This window comes from Emys orbicularis, chromosome 2 (genome assembly GCF_028017835.1).
Source record: "Emys orbicularis isolate rEmyOrb1 chromosome 2, rEmyOrb1.hap1, whole genome shotgun sequence".
NCBI lineage: Eukaryota > Metazoa > Chordata > Testudines > Emydidae > Emys > Emys orbicularis.
In genome coordinates, this window is record NC_088684.1 from 5,789,736 (window position 1) to 5,807,739 (window position 18,004).

At 50.9% G+C, this 18,004-nt stretch overlaps 1 protein-coding gene across 1 annotated transcript; it reads right to left on the reverse strand.

Moving 5' to 3' along the window:
- Positions 1-993: 993 nt before the first annotated feature.
- On the reverse strand, positions 994-6,945 carry LOC135873244 (ly6/PLAUR domain-containing protein 2-like). Its single transcript, XM_065397636.1, has 3 exons — positions 6,894-6,945; positions 2,384-2,503; positions 994-1,199 (listed from the first exon to the last, which is right to left on the reverse strand). The coding sequence occupies exons 1-3, from the start codon at positions 6,943-6,945 to the stop codon at positions 994-996; spliced, it is 378 nt and encodes a 125-aa protein (XP_065253708.1).
- Between the last annotated feature and the right edge of the window lie 11,059 nt (positions 6,946-18,004).

The following is an 18,004-nucleotide window of genomic DNA, read 5'->3' on the forward strand; positions in this document are numbered from 1 at the left end:
TATTTTATTTTGGGGAGCGGGGGGTGGAGGCAGGTGTTTGAAGCCAATTGGGAACTTGTCTGGATTTTAGTGCAATTGAAAGTAAAGGCCTGAGACCACTAGTTCACATCAGGCAAAGGGCAGGCAGCTTCCCTACTAGCTGCACCTGCAGCTCTGCTACTGCCCCTCGTTTCTGATCTGCAAACCTCCCCCCCCCCCCCCCCGCCCTTCCAACTCAGGGCCTCTCTCTTGAGCCGGGCAGTGGGATTTGCAGCCTAGAGGAACTCTCAGAGGAGCCCTCAAGCTCCTTTCGCTCATTGTCCTAAGCAGCATTTGAAAACAGTCCTCCTGGGGTTCAAAATAAAAGCGTCCTGAGAAAATGGGAAGTGGCAATTGACACTCCCAGAGAACAGGGAATCACTACGTTAAGCTATTTATGGTACAGAAAGATGGGTGACTGCAGTGCTTGGGAGCTGCGAAGAAGAAATCAAATGGGGTTAAATGCTGGACCCCCTGCACAAGAAAACAGGCTTTAGGTGAGACTGGGGGGATGGGCACCCTGAATTTTCCCCTGCTTAAATGACATCAGCCCTGCATGGATGGATTGGCTGGTGAGTTTGTGTAGTTCTTTGAACAGCCTGCCATGGCCCTGTCCTGCTCCTCCCCCTCCCCCCAGCACAGAACAGTGCCCCCCCCCCCCCCCCCAGTCCCTGTCGCCTGACGACTCCTGCTATGCAGAACGGCCATGTCTCTTCCATGTCCCCATCCCTGGAGGAGTGCAGCGGCAGGATGTAGTCAATGCTGAAGTAACATGTCCCCTTGATTAGCAGCTGGGAGCAGAGCATGGCCCGGGGTTTCAAAGCTGGGTGGGTTTGATCTCCAATGGTCCATTAAATTCCCAGTTTAAAGAAGAAGAAGCCACAGTTAACTGGAGAAATATCTTCCTCAAGTGTCTAACAGTTCCACGTGCTGGGCAGCTTGGCCAGGAGGACTTCTGTCTGAGACCCCGCTGCACTACGGCATGACCCTCAGGAGGGTCCAGAGAGCGGCAGCTGTGATTGCCAAGGCATTGGCTGTCAGCCCTGGCACGCCGCCGGTATTGCACAGGTCGGTGTAACAACACGACTCGGGGTGGGACTCCCCAATTCCATCCGGGTCGGTCGGCACGCACGTCTTAACACAGGATTTGGAGACGGTGATGTTCCCGAAAAAGGGGTAACCTATAATGGATGGATTAGGAAAAAACGGGGAGAGAGAAATGGTGAAGGGAGGTTTATAGATATGATAACTTATGATAACTATCCTTACACCTCTTGTCAACTGTCTGTAATTGACCATCTTGATTATCACTACAAAAGTTTTTTTCCTGCTGATAATAGGTCATCTTAATTAATTAGCCTATTAGAGCTGGTATGGCATCTTCTCTGTATGTATATATATACTCTTGTTATATGTTCCATTCTATGCATCCGATGAAGTGGGCTGTAGCCCACGAAAGCTTATGCTCAAATAAATTTGCTAGTCTCTAGGGTGCCACAAGTACTCCTGTTCTTTTTACAGATACAGACTAACATGGCTGCTACTCTGAAACTTATAGATTTAGGTTCTCCTTTATGCTAAGACCACTTGACACTGTCTTGGAAGTAGAAAGGGGCCTTAAAAGGGTAAGCAAACTATATTCAAAGGAGCCTGAGTGCAGGTGGGAAAAAGGCTCATTGGCTTTAGTTAGTATCTGTAATCCAGTGGTACCCACAATGTGCTAGGTGCTGTGTACGTGCATGTAAAGACACAGTCACTGTACCAAAGTTGCATGGAATTCAGACCTAGGCACCAGCTGGTATTTCTGTCCTCTCCAGGGGCCTGATTCTGAATGGATGCCAGTGTAAATTAAGGGAAAAGTCACTGCATATTATGATGGGGAACAGCCGTATGAGCAGTATTTAGTTTCTCCGATAATGGCACAGTGCAGACTATCAGTTCAGAGCGTTCAGGAGATGCTACTGCAAAATTAGCACTGGCGTGTTATTCTCCTTTGTAAATGACCAGCGCCGGCCAAAGCTTCTGTGAAGGAAAGTGAACAAAGGGAGTCCAGATCCCCACAAGCTAGAGAGGTAAGATCGCCTGATACGGAGATGAAGCAAAGTAAGCAGAGAGAGCCCAGATCCTGGTGATTTACCACTCGGGTAGAGTTAAATAGACTATTCTCCTTCTTCTGTAAATTTGAATTTGGACTTCTCCATCTGGGTTCCTCAAAGACAGTGTAGGGGACAATGCCACACTGGCTGGGGAAGCGGGTAGGAGGGAAAGAGAGAAGAGGGTGCATGAGAAGTTATAACCGAGTTACATCAGGGATGCATTTCCTTTGCCATGTTTACTGTATTTGCGGTGATTGGATGAGACTTACCAGAGTCTACAGAAAGCACAGTTATCTTGCACGCAGTGTCGTTCACAGAGCAGTTGCTGACCGAGGTGCATGCAGAGAGATCTGTCGGTTCTCTGCAGTTGTAGCATCGCAAAGACTGGGCTGTCAAGAGGAACAAAATAGCATGCCTCTGAATAGATCTTAGCAGGTGCTGAGTGTGGCGCTGCTTTTTTTGTCAGCTTTGGAGAACCTGCAATTGTTCTAAATGGCTGTTTAGAACACCAGATTCCCCCCCCCCCCAGGGTATGTTGCAATTGTAAGTCAGAGGTTCAAGTACCTTGATAACCAGCCATGTGCAGTGGCATTTGAATCCAGATCTTCAGAGCTAAAAGCATGAACCTCTACCACTTGAGCTAAAAGACCAAGCTGTAGCTGGCTCATTAATTATTGTTATTATTTTATTTTGGAAGGACCTAAGATCCATAGTCTCCTAGTTTTGGTTCCGCAACTTGAAAAGTGCAGGGATCTAGTATGAATCCTCTGCCTGGCGATCCTCATTACTTCCTTGTAGGATTGCCACCTCTGAGGTTATACCAGGTTCCTGCGTGGTCAGCATTTTTGCCAAGCAATATAGACACTTGTTCCTGTCACGCCTGTTTATATACGCGAGAGCCGGTGCTGGGAGCTGCTGTGCGTCCGTGCACAAAGAGCAAGTGTGTTCCAGCCACCTGAAACGACTGGTTTTAGATTAAGAAAAGAACAAAAGGGATGTTTCCTCGTGAGCGTGTGTGCGTGTATTCTGGGACAAACTGCTGCAGCACCGAGGGCAAAGGTCATTTCAAGGTGCCGTTCACAAGAAACAAAACGGATCTCAGTTATACCCCTACCATAGCAACCCCTATCACTGAGCTCCAGCGTCCACTCCAAGGATCCCTTTCACTTGCTCAGTGGGTTCTCAAAAGAAATTCCTTTCGGGATGAATTTTTCTATGCACGTTCTCTCAGCTCAGAAGAGAATTTTATGTAGTTAATTGTTTTTTAGACTAACTTGTTTCAGCCACCATCTGAGTTATATGTGTGTGTGTGTCAAATGCACTGATGTAACTGAGATCAGAATATGGGCCAGTGAATTTCAGATTTACACCAGAGTGACTGAGGACAGAATGAGGACATGCACTCATTAAGGTATGCTATTGCTGTATAAAACCCCTGATGATGTTACAGTTGTTTTGTAATATGCTAAGAGCAGCTGCTTGCACAGTCAAGACCTTTGACATATGGAAACCTTCTTTCCTATGACAGGTTTCAGAGTAGCAGCCGTGTTAGTCTGTATCCGCAAAAAGAACAGGAGTACTTGTGGCACCTTAGAGACTAACAAATTTATTAGAGCATAAGCTTTCGTGGGCTGCAACCCACTTCTTCGGATGCATATACACTTCTATATGCATCCGAAGAAGTGGGTTGTAGCCCACGAAAGCTTATGCTCTAATAAATTTGTTAGTCTCTAAGGTGCCACAAGTACTCCTCTTCTTTCCTATGTGTCCTTTTTATAAACATCATCAGTCTAGTGGTAGTTTTAAAATGCAACACATGTTTCTACTGCCACCTCCTGGGGAAAATGTAGAAAGAAATGATTTTTGTTTCTAATGCTATATTACTTGGATCCATAAAAAGCGACAAAGAGTCCTGTGGCACCTTATAGATTAACAGATGTATTGGAGCATAAGCTTTTGTGGGTGAATACCCACTTCGTCAGACGCATGTAGTGGAAATTTCCAGACGCAGGTATAAATATGCAGGCAAGAATCAGTCAGAGATGCCTGCATATTTATACCTGCCTCTGGAAATTTCCACTACATGCATCTGACGAAGTGGGTATTCACCCACGAAAGCTTATGCTCCAATACGTCTGTTAGTCTATAAGGTACCACAGGACTCGTTGTCATTTTTTACAGATCCAGACTAACACGGCTACCCCTCTGCTACTTGGATCCAGGTGCTCTCTATTGACAATTCTCCATAGCCTCATACCTAGGGTAGTCATTTTGACTGGAATTTTCAAAGGGCCCGAAGGCAATTAGCTATTCAGTGCCGACTGAATTTCAAGGGGAGCGGAGCACGTAGCTCCTTTGAAAATGCCAGCCTCAAACTGTGCAGAGGGAGGGCAGAGTATGAAATGGTCCCATTTTGATTTGCAGATGCTCTCCACCTACTTTGCACAGGTCAGAATGACAATATAAAGTGGAAGGCAGTGGTAAATTAGGCTTAGTGGGTCAGATCCCACCTCGCAGGTCCTAGAGTCCGGGCTCTAGTCTGAGCCGGAATATCTACATCACAATTAAACAGTCCCGTAGCCCAAGCCCCGTGAGCCCAAGTCAGCTGGCATGGGCCAGTCGCAGATTTCTAATTGCAGTGTAGACATATCCGTGCTCTACGGGGCTAAAAACAGCAGTGTAGATGTTCTCCCTTGGGCGAATCTCGGGCTCTGAGACCCACCCCCTTCTCCGGGTTTTGTAGCCCGAGCTCCAACCCAAGCGGGAACGTCTACACTCATCATTTTAGCCCCGGGTGCAAGTCCTGTGAGCCTGAGTCAGTTGGCCCAGGCTCTGAGACTCACTGATACGGCTTTAGGTTTTTTTTGTTTTTGTTTTTTGCAGCATAGACGTGCCCCAGGTGACCTGCAAAGATTTATTTGCATAATAACAAGCGAAGGGTGGTGCAGGAAAATAGAGTTCTCCATCTCCTTTTTTTTTTTTTTTTTTTTGCATAAAGATGGTTGTTAACATGTGGGATCCGAACCTCAGCGAGTATAAATCAGCATAGCTGGCACGGTCTGGCCGGCGATTTTTGGTTGGGCCTGATTCTGATCTCACACCAGTTTTCCACTAAGGTAACTCCATTGACATCAGTGGAGTTACTTCTGATTTACACCAGGTTAAAGGAGAAGAGAATCAGGCCCCCACGTTCCTTGTCAAAAAAATCCTTCCCAGAGAAGCAAAAGGCCATTATTGCCATGGAGAGGGGGCAGTGGAAGGAACCAAAGAAGCACGGGGGAAGGTTACAAAACTAAGGAACAGTCCAACGGTGAGGAAAGAGCCCATGGAGAAGCAGAACAAGGGCATACAAAGGGCTGTGCTACGCTCTGGCCTGCACACCCAAGAGTGATTTGAGGGATCATGGTTCTGTGCCCAGCCATGCCCCGTCTCACTGCAGGATCTAGTGTAAGTCACTTTTCCCTCTCTGTGCCTCAATCTTTCCATCTGTAAAATAGGTCAGTATCATGTCCCCCATCTAGGGTATTTTAATATTAAGCAACATTCTGACACTCCAGAGGGAAATAACTAAGTACGTGGAATAGGTTACCTGGAAGGGGGCTGAAACAAGAACATGGGGCAGAGCCTGAGCTGGGGTAAATCGGTGTAGCTCTGGTGAAGTAAATGGAGTTCTGCTTATTTTACCCAGCTGAGGAGCTGTCCCGTGGTATATAAATAAGTTCAGCAGATGGCTGGGTTAGCTTCAGCAGATGGAGACGATCGAGGGGTAGGGAGGAAAGGCAGGACAGTGCGAATCAGGAAAACCCCCAAGTGGTTAACTTGAAAGACTCCCGGGGTACGATTAAAGTCACAGCAGAGATGTCGAGAGAACCCCCCCCAGCAGGCTGTTAAATCTCAGCACGGCCAGGGATGCACACTGCAAGGCTATATAACAGGAACACAAGGATCACAACAAGACTAGATCACACTCAAGGTTCATCGGGGCCAGTATCTGTCCCTGACTGTAGCCAGAACCAGATGCTTCAGGGGAAGGTCCAGGAAACGCTATAGGAGGCACGTGTAGGATCACCTTCCCCATGAAGGTCTCATTCTAACCCCACTAGCTAGAGATTGGCTTACGCGCTGAATCCCCTGGGCTAACACCTTTTCCAAATTTTGTGTTAGCATTAACTATCCGAGTTCCGGACACATCCCTCCCCATCGTCTGGCCAACCCTGATTTACAGCCTGCCACCACAGTCATATAGCAGGTGGAGCGCAACCCATCCTGCACCTAAAGGACCAAGCTGGCAGACTAGGTGAAGCACATGTGTTAGGTCAGATCCCTGCCTGCAATTCCACGGCCTCCTTCCCGGCATGTCCCAGTCCTTTCACCCTCCCCGTTCTGCTGTGGGTCATGGATCTGGAGCAGAGAGGAGAATCCCTTGGTTCCCATTCTCCCTTGCCCCATTACCTTGCTACTTCTTTACACCAGCGTGGAGGGGATATGAGATGTGACCACCCAGAGGCGGTCGCATTACACCGGTGTGAATGCCTGCACCTAGTGCAATGCAGGACAGAAGGAGAGCCTCCCTCTCGACTGTCAGTAACTGCCCAGCCGGGAACATGCCCCCCCATTTCTCTTCCCCAAAACCTTCCTCTCATTTTGCCTGATTATTTGTCAAAAACATAACAACACTCCTTCCCTCTCTCTGGGCTGTCCAGCGTAGCCGCACGCTGGGAATGTCACAGATAAATCACTGCAGCCCGGGTAATCCAGGTGAAGCCCCTGCAATCTTACCTAGCTCCACGCACACAAGGCCAGCCAGCAGAACAGCCAGAAGCGCCTTCATCCTGAGCAGACCCTCAGCCTGGGTGGCCAAGAAGAGCAAGAGCTGCTTGTTCTACTCTTCCCCTCTGCAGGTGATTTCCCGTCCTCAGCTGGTTCTGATTAGAGCCTTCCCCAGACCTGTCGTGGAACAAGTTCCTTGAGTGATCTCATCGCAGCAGGGCCCCGCCCCCTTCCTCCCCCACCCCTGCACATCCTGAAGCTCTCCAGGGCTGAAAATAGCAGGACAGAGGGGTTATGGTCAGGGATCCTTGCATTGGTTGGGGGGGTTGTACCCTCCCCATCAGACAAGAGCAGGGGGGTTCATACAGCTCATCCCCCTGCACCGGAGTGACTCTTCGTGCCAGCTCCTTGTGCCACACTGATGCCCCTCACTGACCCTCTTTGCTTTCGCAGGCAGCTGGGAGTCCCTGAGGAATAATGGCCCTGGACGAAACCGTCTTTATAAGCTTTGGGCGGCAGAGAGTGAAGTGGCACCAGGGAAGTGAAGCAAGTCCGACAGCATGGACGGTCCTGCAGTCAGACTGCTAGGCTGGAACGTGGGCGACCTGCACTCTGCCACAGACTTCCTGTGTGACCTTGGGTGGGTCACTTAGCCTCTCTGTGTCTCAGTTCCCCCTCTGTACATCGAGGAGGGGGGGCACTGCTACTCCTTGCCCCCTCCCCCTGTCGGAATGGGAGCTCTTTGAGGCCGGGCTGCCAGCCACTCTGTGTTTGTACCACCCTGAGCAATGGCAGGTGCTCCTGGAATGCAAGTTACAATGTTCTTTGCTCTCTCTTTCCCTGCTTGCTGTACATTGGCCTCCATTACTCCAATCCTAGCAGTGACAGGTTGGCAACTCCTCTTCCCCTTAGCAGCCTCCAGGCCTGGAAGAGTTTCTTTGCCCGTTCTGCCCTTCTCCAGGCCCTACTGCTCTCAGACTACGCCAGCCTTCCACTCCAGGGCTGTCTAGGTCCTGATATGGCCCCTCCCCTCCGCACCCCCCACAGGCTACAGAGCAGGAACTGAGGTATGGTCAACAAAGGGACTCGCCTGAGCATTAAGCTTAAATCACCTGATTCCCAATCCTGGGCCTTGACCACCAGCCCATCAGGAAACTAACCCCTTCCCGCCTCCGCCCTTGCCTGGTGCAAGCCCTTGTGTGGTAGGGCACAGCTGGTCACCCTGCTCTGAGCAAGCCTAGGTAATAATCATAGAGGTCACGGTGATGAGGAAAGCCCAGGGACAGTCCACACTAGCTTTCCGACCGCTGCTACCGGAGCTGCATCAATGCAACAGCCAGAGGAGGGGAATCTGCTTGGGATGCATCTGGGGAGGGTCTTCTGGGATTTGCTAAGCTGCAGGGGATGTGCTGGGATTCTGGCCTGTTTACCCAGAAGCGGTACTGGGGAGGAGCTGCACCGTGGCCCAGAATCTTCCTGGCTATTTGAAGTCCAAGGGAACACGAGAGTTTTTAAAGACGACGCTATTGATAGTGATTGTAATGATAGGAAACGGTTGTGGAATGGATCGATGGGGTCACGGCAGCCAACAGTTTAGGAGCTACCAGCCTCGGGCTCCAGCCTCGTACGTAATCAGTCTGTCGCACAGTGAATCTATTGTATTTTTAATAACAAGGAAAGAAGCATTAAAGATCTGCTCTCCTGGGCTTGGTTGTAGTGACCGGGAGCAAAGCTGTGGTTGCCATGGGAGGCAGAGCTTCAGAACATCTTGGCAGGTTGTGTTGGGACTTGGTATTCTCCACCCTCCCTTCCTGCTCAGCGAAGACATTTTCACATGAGCGAGCAAAAGCTGGGTGTGTGGGACGCACGGCTCAGCTGGGTGGGAGGCCTTCATCATCGCCTGCCCGCTGGCTAATGGACCAGAAAGCAGGGCGTGCCAGCTTTACTTAGAACTGAGGGTGTCGTCCTGGGACACGGCTGCGCCCAGCTGTTCTCTCAGAGGACAAGACAACAGCTGCTTTGTCTTGTGTGCATGGGTTCTCCACTCATCCCCCGTCACTGAACTGGACCCGAGGCAAACCAGCACCAAAGAAGCTTGACCAACAATCCTTCTGAGCCACCTTCAGTCGGTTTCCTCTCTGGGCTCCCCAATTCCACCCCCTCCGACTGCCAGAGATGGGCTGCCTCCCCGCAGCTTGCTTTGCTACCATCCAGCTCCCTCCTGCCACCCTATTCTGGACCTTCATCCCATGCCCTGACAGCCTGCTAGGCGTCCACGCAAAGCATTAGTCACTGGCTCTCCCACTCTTAACGGTGCATATTGGGGTGCCTTTGACTCTTTGCTGGGCCCAGGTGCCTGCACCGTTAGGGCCGGATTCTCAGCTGGAAATAAATGTTGCTCCCTTTACTTTAGCAGACCCATGCGGATTCACCCCGCCGAGGATCAGGCCCTTACTTTCTGTGTGCTCAATGGAGCGGCACCGAGCCAGAAAGGCATGACTTTAGGTGAGATGAGTCTGGTGGGTCTCTCCCCTTGGTACCTGTTGGACATTTATCCATATTAGTTTCTTCAGCCCAATAGCTTCATCTGGGGAGATCATAGAATCATAGACTTCAAGGTCAGAAGGGACCATTATGATCATCTAGTCTGACCTCCTGCACAACGCAGGCCACAGAATCTCACCCACCCACTCCTGTATCAAACCTATGTCTGAGCCATTGAAGTCCTCAAATCTTGTTTTAAAGACTTCTAGGTGCAGAGAATCCTCCAGCAAGTGACCCGTGCCCCACTCTGCAGAGGAAGGTGAAACCCCCCCAGGGCCTCTGCCAATCTGCCCTAGAGGAAAATTCCTTCCCGACCCCAAATATGGCGATCAGCTAAACCAGATGCCTGAAGCTACAGCAGCAGGTGGGAGTGGAGATCAGAAAGGGGGTGACTGGCAAAGGGAAAGAGAGGAAGGATGGTCCGGTGGTTAGGGATCAAGTCCCTGCTCTAACACTATGATTCTATGACACTATGACCTTCGGTATAATACATAGAACTTCCCCAAAAGAATTCCTAGTGCAGATCTTTAAAAAAACTATCCAATCTTGATTTTAAAATTTGCCAGGGATGGAGAATCCACCATGATCCTTTACAAATTGTTCCAATGATTAATTACTCTCACTGTCAAAAATGTACGCCTTATTTCCAGTCTGAATTTGTCTCGCTTCAACTTCCAGCCATTGGATAATGTCACTCCCTTCTCTGCTAGATTAAAGAGCACATTATTAAATATTTGTTCCCATATAGCCATTTACGAACCGTTTCTTTGTTAAGCTAAGTAGATTGAACTCTTTGGGTCTATCACTATAAGGCAGGTGTTCTAATCCTTTAATCATTCTCATGGCTCTTCTCTGAACCCTCTGCAATTTATCAACATCCTTCTTAGTTGTGGGCATCAGAACTGGACACAGGATTCCAGGATTCCAGCGGTCGCACGAGTGCCAAATACAGAGTTAAAATAGCTTCTCTACTCGTACTTGAAATTCCCCTGTTTCTGCATCCAAGGATTGTATTAGTTCCTTTGGCCACAACTGACTATCCATCACAACCCCCAAATCTTTTCCAGAGTCACTGCTTCCCAGGGTAGAGTCCCCCATCGTGTAGGTATGGCCAATATTCTTTGTTCCTCGACATATGCAATTACAGTTAGCCATATTAAAACTCATAGTAAACAAGATTTCTGCAAGCCACTCTCAGCCCATTGTAGCTCCATGAAACTCACCGAACAGGTTTGGTGGGCAGTTTTAGAAGAACTACTAGCATAAGCAAGGCGATAATTCCCTGGGGGCCAAGGTACCACTAAAGCCACGTTTAAAGCCATGATAGGTTGTGCACAGGATTTTATTCAAGCCTGCACAGAGGTAACTTACCCTCAGGGCCCCATTCACACCCAGCTCATGCTTAGAGGTGTTTGTATCTGAAAATGGATTGTTGTTGATAGTGCGGCTAGGACAACCCAGCTCCAGAACCATGTTCCATGTGCAGAATGCACTGGCACAGTTAGTTATAGCAAGGGTGGTCCCGATAGCTAGGGTCTTGCTCTATGTTTCTGATACCGTCTAGGACAGTAAAAAGAATAAGTAGTCCTTGTGGCACCTTAGAGACTAACAAATGTATTTGCGCATAAGCTTTCGTGGGCTAGAACCCACTTCATCGGATGCATGCAGTGGATGGGTCATTACACAAAGTAAAAACTATTTCCCCATGCTAATTCCCCCCACCCCCCCACCCCACTGTTACTCACATCTTCTTGTCAGCTGTTGGAAATGGGCCATCCTGATTATCACTACAAAAGATTTTTTTCTCCTGCTGATAATAGCCCACCTTAATTGATTATTCTCATTATAGTTGGTAAGTTTCATGTTCTCTGTGTATATATAGCTTCCTACTGTATTTTCCACTGCATGCATCCGACGAAGTGGGTTTTAGCCCACGAAAGCTTATGCTCAAATAAATTTGTTAGTCTCTAAGGTGCCACAAGTACTCCTGTTCTTTTTGCTGATACAGACTAACACGGCTACCACTCTGAAACCTGTCTAGGACAGTGGTTTTCAACCTGTGGACTGCAGAGCCCTCGGGGTCCGCAGAATATGTCTAAGATTTCCAAAGAGGTCCGCACCTCCATTCGAAATTTTTTAGGGGTCCGCAAATGAAAAAAGGTTGAAAACCACTGGGCTAGGAGAACAGAGGTAGCAGAGCTCTCTGCACTGGGTACCACACTGTTTCAGCAATTTGTTTGACTGAACTGCTGCTGACCGCAATTTTTTCATAGGGACTGTTATGATCATCTAGGCCTAGTCTGCCCTCCTGTATAACACAGGCCAGACAGTTTCCCCCAGTGATTCCTGCCAGGGAGGAGATTATTCCTTCCTAAGTGACACTGTCAGGGGTGACGGATTCTTCTTAAAAGTGGGGGGCCATGAGGCCCAGCCCTCTTTGTGGCCCCACCACTGCCATTGCTCAGGGCGGTACAAACACAGAGTGGCAGGCAGCCCGGCTTCAAAGAGCTCCCAGTCTGAATAAACAAGACAGAGGAGGGGGCAAGGAGCAGCAGTGCCCCGTCCCTTCCCCCCGAGGCCCTGCCCACCGGCCAAGCCAGAAGCCGGAGCTGGGCCAGGGAGCCCGAGCCCCTCCACCTGCCTGGGATGGGGGGCCCAAAAGCAGCCCCCGGCCCATGTCCCCACCCCCCCGGCCCCGCCGCCAAGGGCAAGTGGAGGATCCACGGCTCCCCACAGCTGCCCGGGCTCCCCAGGCCGCTCTTACCCGCAATCCAGCCTGGCCGGGGGCAGGGCGTCAGGGGGGAAGAGGAGGGGCAGGTGGTCAGGCCCGTGGCGAAAAATGGACAGGCCAGGCACATCCACTTTAAAAAGTGGGAGGGCCAGGGCCTTGGCCCCGCCGTTCCGGCGCCCCCAGACGCTGTGGCTCCCAGGAGCTGGTTGTTGAACTGGAGGGTGTGTTGGAGAAGGACACCCAACCTCCACAACCAGCACTGTCTCAGCGAGCTGTGCCTAGCCCCTGGCTACAGCCCGTTGGGACACCGCGGTGTTTAAAACACTGGCAGATGCTCGTGGCTTGTGCGCATTGGCGTTCCTGCCCGAGCTACCCAGGGTGCGGCTGAGCCGGGGGTGACAACGACAGGGCGCTTTACGGAAAATAAGTCTATCAGGCCTTAGCTGGCTGGACCTCAGTGCAGTGAACGGAGACTGAAAGCCAAGCAACCCCCTTGAAATCTGGGGGTCACCTGGAGCTTGCTGCCTTTGGGGAGGTGTTAGGAGGTAGGACTGGTCAGGGAGCTCCCTCAGGCCATGGCTCCCTGCCCTCCTTTTCTTTCCTAACTGGCTGGGATTTCACAACCAGAGCCCGAGGCTGCCTGGGGGACAGGGCCTGGGCCTGTGTGCGGATCGACCAGGGAGAGCGTTGCGATCGTCTCAGGTGTCTTGGCTGAATTCCAGCTAGACCTTTGCGTTCCATTCCAGCTCGACGCACGGGGCAGCCTTAGGGGAAACGAGGCCCTAGGCCAATTTGTATTGTGGCGCCCAGGTGTCCCACCCTGTCCCCTCCATCATCCCGCTGCCTCCCTGGCCCCACACCCATCCCCTCATCGATCCTGGCCCCCGCTGCCTCCCTGGCCCCACACTCATCCCCTCATCACCCCTGTCCCCCATCCCCTTCCTATCCGTCCCCCCATTGCTCCTGGCCCCAACCACCTCCCTATCCATCCCTCCCTCACCCCTGGCCCCCACCACCTCCCTATCCATCCCCTCATCGCTCCTGGCCCCCACCACCTCCCTATCCATCCCCCCATCGCTCCTGGCCCCCACCACCTCCCTCTCCATCCCCTCATTGCTCCTGTCCCCCGCTGCCTCCCCGGCCCCACACCCATCCTCCCCATTGCCCTGGTCTCTACTGCCTCCCCCGGCCCCCCAACCATCCCCCCATTGCCCCTGGCTCCTGCTGCCTTCCCCGGCCCCCTAACCATTCCCCCATTGCCCCTGGCTCCTGCAGCCTCCCCCGGCCCCCCAACCATCCCCCCATTGCCCCTGGCTCCTGCTGCCTTCCCCGGCCCCCCAGCCATTTCCCCATTGCCCCTGGCTCCTGCTGCCTTCCCCGGCCCCACAACCATTCCCCCATTGCCCCTGGCTCCTGCTGCCTCCACTGGCCCCCCAACCATTCCCCCATTGCCTCTGGCTCCTGCTGCCTCCACCGCCCCCCCAACCATTCCCCCATTGCCCCTGGCTCCTGCTGCCTCCCCCAGGCCCTCACCCATTACCCCCATCACCCTCCGCGGGCTGCCCACCTCCCCCATCGCCGCCGAACCCAACTGCCTTCCCCCCATATCCCCAAGCTCCCTTCCATGGCCTCACACCTCACCCTGCTCGACTCTTGACCACGGCGCCCCCCTGACCACAGCCCCCACTGGTGAGGCTGGCCCTGTCAGCGCAGAGCACACGGCAAGCTGTTTCTCCATGCTGGGTGTGGTAACTGGCAGAATGCGACGGCCTGAGTGGTGATTCAGCCTGAGACCAGGCGAAACTCAGGTTCCTACTGTGATTCACAGGCCAGGTGGGACCATTGTGATCATTCGGCCTGATCCCCTGCGTAGCACAGGGCAGAGAAATTCTCCCAGCCGTCCTTGCATCAAGTCCAACAGCATGCGGCAGGGATAGACAAGTAAATCATAGAATCATAGAGTATCAGGGTTGGAAGGGACCTCAGGAGGTCATCTAGTCCAACCCCCTGCTCAAAGCAGGACCAATTCCCAACTAAATCATCCCAGCCAGGGCTTTGTCAAGCTGGGCCTTAAAAACCTCCAAGGAAGGAGACTCCACCACCTCCCTAGGTAACCCATTCCAGTGCTTCACCACCCTCCTAGTGAAATAGTGTTTCCTAATATCCAACCTAGACCTTCCCCACTGCAACTTGAGACCATTGCTCCTTGTTCTGTCATCTGCCACCATTGAGAACAGCCGAGTTCCATCCTCTTTGGAACCCCCCTTCAGGTAGTTGAAGGCTGCTATCAAATCCCCCCTCATTCTTCTCTTCTGGAGACTAAACAATCCCAGTTCCCTCAGCCTCTCCTCATAAGTCATGCGCTCCAGACCCCTAATCATTTTTGTTGCCCTCCGCTGGACTCTTTCCAATTTTTCCACATCCTTCTTGTAGTGTGGGGCCCAAAACTGGACACAGTACTCCAGATGAGGCCTCACCAATGTTGAATAAAGGGGAACGATCACGTCCCTCGATCTGCTGGCAATGCCCCTACTTATACAGCCCAAAATGCCGTTAGCCTTCTTGGCAACAAGAGCACACTGTTGACTCATATCCAGCTTCTCGTCCACTGTGACCCCTAGGTCCTTTTCTGCAGAACTGCTACCTAGCCATTCGGTCCCGAGTCTGTAGCTGTGCATGGGATTCTTCCGTCCTAAGTGCAGGACTCTGCACTTGTCCTTGTTGAACCTCATCAGGTTTCTTTTGGCCCAATCCTCTAATTTGTCTAGGTCCCTCTGTATCCGATCCCTACCCTCTAGTGTATCTACCACGCCTCCTAGTTTAGTGTCATCGGCAAACTTGCTGAGAGTGCAGTCCACACCATCCTCCAGATCATTAATAAAGATATTAAACAAAACCGGCCCCAGGACCGACCCTTGGGGCACTCCGCTTGAAACTGGCTGCCAACTAGACATGGAGCCATTGATCACTACCCGTTGAGACCGACGATCTAGCCAGCTTTCTATCCACCTTACAGTCCATTCATCCAGCCCATACTTCTTTAACTTGGCAGCAAGAATACTGTGGGAGACCGTATCAAAAGCTTTGCTAAAGTCAAGGAATAACACATCCACTGCTTTCCCCTCATCCACAGAGCCAGTTATCTCATCATAGAAGGCAATTAGGTTAGTCAGGCACGACTTGCCCTTGGTGAATCCATGCTGACTGTTCCTGATCACTTTCCTCTCCTCTAAGTGTTTCATAATTGATTCCTTGAGGACCTGCTCCATGATTTTTCCAGGGACTGAGGTGAGGCTGACTGGCTTCACTCTGTCTCAGGAATGAGGCTCCCACAAAGCCTGTCGATGATTCAGACTGTCTCCTAACAAGGCCTGGTTTGCACCGAGTTCAGTATGAGATGGCCAGTTTTCAGAGCGGAAAGAGGTAAATATCGGGGTCCCCCAGGAGTCTGTACTGGGACCAGAACTCATATTCATAAATTATCTGGAAAAAGGGGTAAACAGTGAGAGGGCATAGTTTGCAGATGATACAAAATTACTTAAGATAGTCAAGTCCAAGGCAGACCGTGAAGAGTTACAAAGGGATCTCTCAAAACCGGATGACTTGGCAAGAAAATGGCAGATGAAAGTCAGTGCTGGTAAAGGCAAAGTAATGCACATTGGAAAACATAATCCCAACTAGACATAGAAAATGATGGGTTCTAAATTAGCTGTTGCCACTCAAGAAAGAGATCTTGGAGTCATTATGGATAGTTCTCTGAAAACATCCGCTCAACGTGCAGCAACAGTTAAAAAAGCTAACAGAATATAAGGACCCAGTAGGAAAGGGATAGCTAATAAGAGAGAAAATATCATAATACCACTATGTAAATCCACGGTATGCCCGCATCTTGAATACTGCGCACAGTTTTGGTTGCCCATCTCAAAAAAGAGATATTAGAAATGGAAAAAGTACAGAGAAGGGCAACAAAAATGATTAGGGACATGGAACAGCTTCTGTATGAGGAGAGATTAAAAAGACTGGGACTGTTCAGCTTGGAAAAGAGACGACTGAGGGGGGATATGATAGAGGTCGATAAAATCATGAATGGTGTGGAGACAGTGAATAAAGGAATGTTATTTACCCCTTCACATAACACAAGAAGTAGGGGTCATCCAATGAAATTAATGGGCAGCAGGTTTAAAACAAGCAAAAGGAAGTATTTCTTCATATACTGCATGGTCAACCTGTGGGACTCATTGCTAGGGGATGTTGTGGAGGCCAAATGTATAACTGAGTTCAAAAAAGAATTAGATAGGTTCACGGAAGATAGGTTCATCCATGGGTATTAGCCAAGATGGTCAGGGACACAACCCCATGCTCTGGATGTCCCTAAGACTCTGACTGGCAGAAGCTGGGAGTGGATGACAGGGGTGGATCACTCGATGATTGCTCTGTTCTGTTCATTCTCTTGGAAGCATCTGCCTTTGGCCACTGTGGGAAGACAGGATACTGGGCTGGATGGACCATGGGGCTGACCCGGTGTGGCCATTCTTATGAGATGGTTTCTGGGGATCCCAGTAGCCCATATGCTCCCTCCCCCACAATGTTTGGGGGCAGATTCCTTCCTATCTTTTTGGGGCAGGCAGCAGGCTTGCTCCCCGCACCGGCCATCTCTAGGGGGTACTTGCAAAGGCCCTCTGCCCGCTACATCCTTCAATACCTTCAGGGGAGTGGGTGACCCGTTTCCTTCCCACCCCCCTTCAGCAGCAGTGGAGCAACACCGGGTGCGTCTACACATTTTGTGGCGGCCCATGGCAGCAAGTCTCAGGCTTGCGGTACAGCGCTAAGGATAGCTGTGTGGACGCTGGGGCTCAGGCCAGAACTCGGGCTCTGAAGTCTAGGGAGGTGGGTGGATTTCAGAGCTCGCGCTCCACCTGAACGTCCACACCGCTGCTTTTAGCACCATAGAGTGAGCCCCCCGGGCTCTGTGACTGGCTGCTGTGGGCGGTATAGATGTATCCACAGAGGTCTACCTTTACCCAGGCCCGAGAGTGGAGCTGTGAGGGAAGCACAAGGGTAGTGTCTCTCTCATCTGAAGCATGCGGAAGCAGAATGCCAGGTAAAGTGAGCCCGGGCCTTCTCCCAGATTTGGGGGTGAGGGAGCTGGAGGTTTGACGCAGCTCACTGCAGAGGTACGGGCCCACCGTGTGAGGTCCTCCTAGCGTTCAGGGAGACTGGGCTATGGCGTTGGGGTGCAGTTTGGGTGTTGTCCCTCATTGGAGTACACCAAGCAGAGGGGAATGTGAAAGTTGCAGCTTCCCCAGAGGCTGAACTTCCGTGACTCATAAGCTGATTAGGGTCACCTTAATTAAAAACACCCAGTCTGAGAAATGTCACTAACTCACCTCTACTGTAAACTTCTAAGTTCAACAAGGGAGAGCCATTCCTTGCACAAGGCTTAGAAAGGGCAGGGAAACAGCAGCTGTCTTTGAACGTCCCCGAGTCTGTGAATTTCCATGAACGGCTCTGCCATTTCACCACCGGTGTTGAGGCAAATGGTCTCAGCAAAGACAGCAAAGAGTGCGTGTCGTGTAAGGGTTCTTTTTAATTGGGGATCTGCTTTTTTCCGCTCTTCTTTCCCATCTATGAAGAAGGCCTGAGAGGGGTGGTGGTTTGTTTGTGTTTAAGCATTGGTTGTCACTGCTTGCATTTACATTTAGGCATGTCATGCCTTTCCCTCCCTGTTTTTGCTAGAAGCCCCTTTGTGGGTGTAGAGGGACTCAAAAGATCAGTGATCCTTGAGTGCTCACAACTTAACTGAAGGGTTGAATCTTTAACCAAGCCTTCCTTTCTCCAAAATGTT